The 7,424-nt window shown below is 57.5% G+C and overlaps 1 protein-coding gene across 2 annotated transcripts; it reads left to right on the forward strand.

Annotated features, from left to right (window-relative positions):
- On the forward strand, positions 1 to 6,476 carry LOC147646218 (maestro heat-like repeat-containing protein family member 7). 2 transcript variants are annotated; one of them, XM_086873747.1, is made up of 16 exons: positions 1 to 687; positions 873 to 1,014; positions 1,317 to 1,381; positions 1,499 to 1,705; positions 1,979 to 2,127; positions 2,385 to 2,532; positions 2,741 to 2,931; positions 3,014 to 3,151; positions 3,444 to 3,558; positions 3,731 to 3,868; positions 4,101 to 4,277; positions 4,411 to 4,566; positions 4,726 to 4,827; positions 5,145 to 5,247; positions 5,528 to 5,584; positions 5,915 to 6,476. In XM_086873747.1, exons 2-16 carry the CDS (start codon positions 897 to 899, stop codon positions 6,064 to 6,066), a joined length of 2,016 nt encoding a protein of 671 aa, XP_086729873.1. In that variant the 5' UTR covers positions 1 to 687; positions 873 to 896; the 3' UTR covers positions 6,067 to 6,476. The 2 variants fall into 2 exon arrangements, with proteins under 2 accessions (XP_086729873.1, XP_086729874.1); XM_086873748.1 differs by having other exon boundaries at positions 251 to 687; positions 858 to 1,014.
- The last annotated feature ends 948 nt before the right edge of the window (positions 6,477 to 7,424 follow it).

Raw genomic sequence — 7,424 nt, forward strand, 5'->3', positions numbered from 1 at the left:
CTGGGGGCTCCTTCTGCTGCCCTGAGCCTGCAGAGCAGGGCAGCGTTTGCTGATGGTTTGAGGTGTTCCTAAAGATCCTGTCAGGCTGTCTTAGACACTTTGGGCAAGGGATTCCTTCCAACCTGGGCCACTTTGGGGGGGATGGGGGTAGAACCAGGGCAGGTGGCAGTGTGTGCAAAGGCCCTTTGTGACACAGCACAGCATGGTAACTGTGCAATGGAAAGGGACAGGGTGTCCAAGGGCCCTTTGTGACTTGTGGTGACATAGGGGCTGGCGGTGACAGGGCCATGGCAGAGTGCCCAGTGCACGCGACGGGACAGGACGCGCCAGAGCGGTGCTGTGAGGAGCCCCCGCACAGCGCACTCGTTTGTGTCTCACCTGGAGCTTTTCCAAGCCTTCACTCGTACAGGTGACCTCGTGGCAAGACTGCGGGCCTTGGTGGCCCGTGGCTTTCCCGAGGCTTTTCTTTTGCAGGTGCCTGCGAAGCCAGACTGCGGGACTTGGTGGTCTGTGGTCTTCCCAAGACTTTTCTTTTGCAGGTGCCTGCGGGGCAAGGCTGTGGGCCTTGCTGGCCCGTGGCCTTCCCAAGACTTTTCTTTTGCAGGTGCCTTCAAGGCCAGACTCCGGTACTTGGTGACCTGGAGCTTTTCTGAGGCATCTCCCATCCTTCTGACCTCTGTCCTCAAGGTGAGACTGTGGGACCTGGTGACCACAGTCATTTAAGAGGAGTCTCCAGTCATTGTGCAGGAGCCCTTGAGACCAGACTGCAGGACTTTCTGTAGCCTTCCTGAGGCTTCTCTCTCACAGGTGCCTTCAAGGCACAACTGCACAGTCTGTTGACTCAGAGATTTCCCAAGGCATCTCTCTTTAAGGTGCCTTCGAGGCCAGATTGTGTAATGGCGGGCAGATTCCTCCGGCTGTTCAAAGTGTTCCAACGGAACAGAAAGACAGACACTGGAGCTGCCCCAGCACAACAGCCTGAAGAGCCAGAGGAGTTCCGACCACTGCAGGATGGTGAGTGGCAGAGCTGGGCCACAGGGCTGATGTCTGCAGCCAGCTAGGCCACATCCATCCCATCCCATCCCATCCCATCCCATCCCATCCCATCCCATCCCATCCCATCCCATCCCATCCCATCCCATCCCATGTGGACATGCCCAAGGGCAGGACAGAATATGGGCTGGGTCTGACCCCTGGCAGTGGCCGTGCTCCATTCCCTGAGCCACCCCAGGGCTGTCCCTGCCTGGGGAGTGCAGGGCTGGGCTGTGTTCTCCGGCCTCTCCCGCAGCCCCTCAGCTCTGGCTGCTCTTTTCCAGATGCAGCCATGGACGAGAGACAAGAGCAGGAGCCTGCCCGTGGCCGCTTCCGCAAAACGCTGAAGGTACCTGCAGCCATCCCCACCTGGGCTGGGCCTGCTGGCACTGCTCAGTCCAGCTCTGCACATGGAGCACTCCTTGGAACATGCCTCTCTTCCCTGTCCTTTGTTCATTCTGCACAGCGGTTCCGCAAATTCCTGCGCATTCAGCGTAGAAAGAGCAATACCACAGCAGCAACTGAGGGCACAGCTGAACCTGACTCCGGGCTGACCGAGCTCCAGGCAGAGCCTGATGTCAGCCCAGATTCAGCTGAGCCCTCAGAAATTCCAGATGATGACACCGGAGAGACTCAGGGCATCGCAAATGCCGACAGGACACCCACTCCCACTGTAAGCCAAGAGCTCATATGGGATTATTTCAAGGACCCTCATGTTTCTTCTGACATTGTTGGCAAGAGAACTGCTTCTTCTGACCAGCGGGTAGCCAGCCTGGGGCCAGAACTGGGGGTCTCCCAGGATCCTATGCCCCCTCACGCCACATCCACAGGGCCCCCTCAGCCTTTGAGGCCAGCAGAGCCTCACTGGAAGGGAAGCACTTCTTGGGGAAGCTGGGGAAGTTGCTGCCTTGGACAGCACTCCATGTCTTCCCCATGCCTCATCCAGGTGCCAGCTATTGTACGGAGCATTCACCAGAGTCTTGTGTCCCATGTCACTGTGGATATCAGGCAGAAAATTGACATAATAAGGCTGGCTGAAGAACACCCGCTCGATGTGGCGCTGACCCTCCTGCGCTGTGCCCCATCATGTGACAGGTATGGGGCCCACGTTCCTCGAGAGCTCAGGGCTCACCGGCCTTTAGGGCCCATTGCCCTGCACAGCCTGTCCAATGGGCTCTGCCCAACAGGCAGAGAGGTCCAGGAGCCTCGGGCCCCTCTGTTTCCTGAGGCTGCTGCCAATGCTCCCTCCCTGCCCTTCAGGGCACTGGGGCTCTGTCACCTGGGACCCCACAGCTACACAGGGCATGGCTCTGTGACTGAGACACCCCTGACACAGAGCTCTGATCCCACAGAGCTGCTGCAGTGATGTGGCAAACCATAGCCTCGTCGGGACCAGCAGTTGAGAAAGTGCTGCCTACACTGCTCTGTGTGATGGAGAACTGGCCCCTTTGCAGCACCTGCACCTCTGATGGGGACAACAAGGATGTTTTTCCCTTGAGTGTGAGTTTCTGGAGATGGCCTTTGATCACCTGGAGCTTGCTTCCCCAGGAGATCTCCATCTTCTGCCTGCCTAAGGCGCTGGGCTGAAACCTGGGCTAGGGGCAGGCTCAGGGGGCACCGGGCCTGCTGCTTCCCATGCGTCTCCCCTCGAGCCCTGCCCCATGGACACCTCGGCACTGAGCACTGTCTTGGTGTGCTTCTTTTGCAGGCAACCCTGGTGCTCAGGGTGATTGTCCAGATGCCACAGTGCCGCGAGGCAATGATGCTTTATTCTGCCCGCCTGTTTGTGGCTCTGCTGTTCCATGTTATCATCACCACACAGCTGATGCCACCAATGGAAGCTGACAGCTTCTGGAAAGCATGCCAGGAGCAACACCGCCTTCCCAGCAACGCCAACAGGTGCCAGTCCTCCTGTCCTTCCCATGCCCTTATGGCTGACACCAGTGCACCCAGTGTGACCTGGGCTTTGCTCTGCACACAGGTTTGCAGTGCAGACCATGAAATCTCTGCTCTGCCGACTGCGGTGTGACAATGTGGTCATGGAAATGGGACGCAAGCGTGGCTGGGACACGCTGCTCTGTGCTGACACCCAGCACTATGCCGTGGGTCTGCTAGCCAGGTGAGCCTCACTTCTCCCAGCTGCCTCTGAAACTTGTGCCCTGTGCTTGAGGTGTCTCACACAGTCCCTGTGGTCCTGGCCAGAGGGCCTCGTCACTGAGGGATGGCTAAGCAGGCTGAAAAAGGCTGAGAGGAGGGTGCCCAAAAAGAGTCACTTCCCAAAGCACCCATGATCCCTCCAGGGATGCTGGGGAAAGGCCAGATCTCTATGAGTCATTCCTGGGAGAGGTTTGTCCCGCCCCCCCCCCCCCCCCCCCCCAATCAGGGTCTTGGTGCTTTTTTCCCCCCGACAGGGAGATGCGCCGTGGCTTGATCCCCTTCTGTTCCTGCATTGCACTCGACCTGCTCAAGTCACTCAGAAGGGAGGAGCGATGCTGTGATCTGTCCTTCCTGGCATTCCTTGTGGAGGTGAGCCCGATGGCCAGCACTACCTCGCTGAGCTGCCTGCCAGCCCTGTCCCATTGCATAGCCGCAGCTGCCTGGGACGGTGCCCGCGCCCTGTGCTGCTGCCTGGGCCCAGCCCTGCGCAGTTCCAGGCTCCTGCCGGCAGGCTCCCCTGTTACTGCCCTGTGCCTTTCAGGTCCTCGACTGCTTAGATTTGACTAAACATGGTGACAGTGTCCTTGAGATCACATCAAAGCACCTGCAGAGTGAGTGCAGGCAGAGGCGTCGCCTGGCGCTCAGAGGCCTCGTGGTGCTCAGCAAGGAACCCTCAATGGTGAGAACGGGGCAGCGGCTGAAGCTGTGCTGGGCAAAGCAGCCCCTTGGGCTGGCTGTGATTCAGGAGCTGAGGCAGCTGCTCCCAGCTCTCCTGCCTCACCTGCCTGAGTGCTTTGGGACAGGCTTTTGGCCTCTGGGCCCAGCAGCAGCAGGGTGGGGTTGCAGTGCCAGGGTGGTCTTGGCGCTGCAGCCGTTCAGGGCTTCCCAGCACAGCCTTGTGTTCCACACAGGCCATAAGGATGTGCAGCCTGTCTCAACACCTTCAGGACCTGCTGGGTGATACAGATGGAGATGTGGTTGGCATGACCCTCCAGGTGTTCATCAATATTCTCAACAATAAAGACATCATGATATGCAGCACCACTGCCCCAAACCTGGCTCAGGCACTCCTGCTGCTCTTTGATCACGTAAGGCTCTGTGCCCCCAGCCACGGGCATTGGCTGCTGCCCAGAAACTTTGTGTCTTACAGATTTCTGGGCCTTTGTCCAGTTGAGCCTGGAGGAATCGGTATTAAGGTCTTTTTCATTTCTTTTCCTCCAGGACCACAGCCATGTGCAGCTGCTCTCCCTTGAACTCTTCTTTAAGACAATGGACTTGGTAGTGGATGAGGGAAAGAAGCCTCTGGAGAAGATTTTGAACCAGAGCCTGCTTCCACTCTTCATCCACTGCCATGATGAGAACCAGCGTGTGGCAAAGGTGAGGTTTTGTGTGATGCCAGTGCATCCCTGGGACGGGCATCGGCTTCCTCCTGTCCTGGAACCTCCCAGGCTGCGGCTTCCTTTGGGCCCTGTCACCCAGACAAGAGTCCTGTGCCCTGGGCTGCAGTGCCATCTCTGCATCTCTGCTGCTCTCCAGGCCTCTCGGGAAATGCTGCTTCGTGTGGCCGAGTTCCTCAAGAGGAGGAATCTGAAGCAGCTGGTGAGGAAAGAGCAGCTGTGGAAGTTTGCTGAGTGTCTGGTAAGAACGGCCTGGAGAAGCCCAAATATAGAAAATCCCTGTCCCTGTGCTCAGTGTGTGGGGCTGGCAGCTGTGGCCCAGTGCTGCGCCCAGGGGAGCCAGCCTGTGCCCCACACGCCGCTCCCTTCCCTGGGCCACACGGGCTCCTCTCCAGGCTCCTGTGGCCCCGAGCCGGGTGCCGATGGAGCCCCAGCCCAGTGGGGCTGCGGGCCGGGCCTCAGGGCTGGGCGGGCACGGGAGGCCGGGGCTGGCCGCAGGCAGCGCCCGGCCGAGGGGCAGAGCCCGCACCAACCCTTCCCTCCTGCCGCTCTCTGCAGCTGGCACAGGACAGGAACCGAGCAGCCGAGCACCTGAGCCGGGCACTGCCATATCTGGACAGCCCACAGGAGTCCCTGCGAGAGGCGGCCGTCAGCTTCATCGGTGAGCCACGAGCCCGGGCTGGCTCCCTGCTCTGCCGCAGCTCGGCCCCGGCCCCGGCTGCTGCCCCGACAGCGGCACCCGGGCCCGGCGCCCTGGAGCCCCGGCTGCCCTCGGGGCTGCTGCTGCCGGCCTCTGGCAGCCGTGCCCTTGGGCTGAGTCAGGATGCGGCAAGGGCCCGGGCTGAGCCCTGCCGGGGCGGGAGGCCGTGTGGCCACAGGGCTGGCAGCGCCGCTGGCAGGGAGCTGTGCCGCTGGGGCCCTGACAGGCTCTGTGTTCCCAGGGACGGTCAGGAAGCACCTGAGGGGGCCGCAGGAAGAGCTGCAGGTCCTCAGCGAGGGTGAGTGAGGGCAGTGGGCAGTGAGGGGCTGGCACTGGAGGATCTGAAATGCCCGGGCAGGGAGCTGTAATCCGTGCCACGGCTTCAGAGGGCTTCTCTCCCTGTGTGCACACCTTGGTGGTGTGGGAGTATCACAGAGAGATTTCAGGGACATGGGGCGGGGATTTGGATGAAGTGTGGATTCGTGACCAGGACCTTGCAGCTGATCTTGTTGGCCCCTTAACTCTTGTGGCCACGGCAAGAACAGGCTGGGATGGCCCTGGCAGGACTTTCTCCTAGGATTCCCACAGATCCAGGCTCTGATCGTGGCTCTGTTCCCCTCTCTTCCAGCACTTCAAGCTCTGAGAAGAGATGATGACCCTTCTCAGAGAAACAAAGTTCTCCAACAGATATTAACTGAACAAGCTGCAGAGTTACGCTCGTCTGCTGGCTTAGGAATCCAGTCTTCGTGGAAGACGCTATGGAAGATGAGACTATGCTAAGACCAGAAGAGACCAGCTGGAGCTCCAGGCACAGCTGACAACTGGCACAGCTGAGCCTGTGGGAAGCTCACGCGGCTTCAGCCCTCTCCCTGCCTGTAGATAGCTTTGTCCCTGCAGCCCTCAGAAACTGCCCATCCCTTCTTTTTCCCTTCAATCTCCCTCCCTTTTGACAGCTCCCTCCCTACGCCACTGAAACACTCCCCATCCATTCTTTTTCCCTTCAATCTCCCTCCCTTTTGACAGCTCCCTCCCTGTGGCCCTTAGATACTGCCCATCCCTTCTTTATCCCTCCACTTTCCCTCCCTTTTCACAGCTCCATCCCCCAGCCCTCAGACCATCCCCTTTTTTGCTCCTCAGCTCATCCCTTTGCTTCGCATCCTATCAATAAACAGTTTGGCTTTTTCACTAAACCTGCATCTGTGTGGAGTTGAAGGGTCACAAATCCAGAGCGCTGTGACACACAGGCCCCTCCTGCCGTTCTCTCCTGCACTGTGTTTTGTGCAGAGACGCAGAGGAACGAGTGTAGATCAGGCTGGAAAGGTCCCTATGCTGAAGGTCCAGTTCCACAGCATTGTGGAGTTAAAGGTTTAACTGAGCACCCTGAAGGCCTTGGATTTTGGAAGACCCAAACTGAGTGTGCCCTGAACCCGGCTGTGAGGGATTCTGTGGCAAGGATCCACAGAGAGCAAAGGAGCTTGGAATATCTGAGGCTTTCTAGAACAGCTTCCTGAAAGCACAACAATGCTCCATCCCTGCACAGGATCAGGAGGAGGGCAGAACTGTTAGAGCCAGCAGAGAGATGGGGACTTCAGATGGCTCTTCTTTAGAATGCTGTTTATTCTGTCGACTAGATTACAGCAGGGGGTCGTGGGTCAGCCTACGGCTGCTGGCTACAGGCAAGCCCTGTGTCCTGAAGCCCACTTAGTTCTGGTGACAGTGCATTATATCTCTTTCTTTTCCTGTGTGTATCATTGCATAACAACCAATCAGCATCATACACAATACCTTTACATGTACATATATCTTATCAAAACTGCTAAAATTACCATACTATGTTAGTGACTAACGAATCATTTGAGTTAGTAATTACATGGTAAACTCTGAAAGTTGTTTTGCAGTGGAAAATTCTTTTTGCTTTGGTAAAAAACTTCTGTCTGCCTATGGTTTTTCATTTGGGAGTTAGTAGAAAACATGCTTTGTTTGAAGACCACTTAAAGCTGTTGGACTTCAGCCATAAAACCTCCTTCTAACTGACTAAACCTTTGTTCTAAACCTTCCAGCTCGACTAAACCTTTGTTCTCTCGGTGGTTTCGGCAATAAGTGGCCCTACAAATGTCTTTTTATATATCCATATATAT

The sequence above is a fragment of the Cyanistes caeruleus genome, unplaced genomic scaffold (genome assembly GCF_971803275.1).
Source record: "Cyanistes caeruleus unplaced genomic scaffold, bCyaCae1.hap1.1 HAP1_SCAFFOLD_107, whole genome shotgun sequence".
In the NCBI taxonomy this organism is placed as follows: Eukaryota; Metazoa; Chordata; class Aves; order Passeriformes; family Paridae; genus Cyanistes; species Cyanistes caeruleus.

Coding starts and splice junctions, on each gene's coding strand:
- LOC147646218 (XM_086873747.1), top strand. CDS start 897: ATGGCGGGCAGATTCCTCCGGCTGTTCAAAGTGTTCCAACGGAACAGA. Junction 3,559..3,730: donor TCCTGGCATTCCTTGTGGAG/GTGAGCCCGATG, acceptor TGTGCCTTTCAG/GTCCTCGACTGCTTAGATTT. Junction 4,278..4,410: donor TCCTGCTGCTCTTTGATCAC/GTAAGGCTCTGT, acceptor CTTTTCCTCCAG/GACCACAGCCATGTGCAGCT.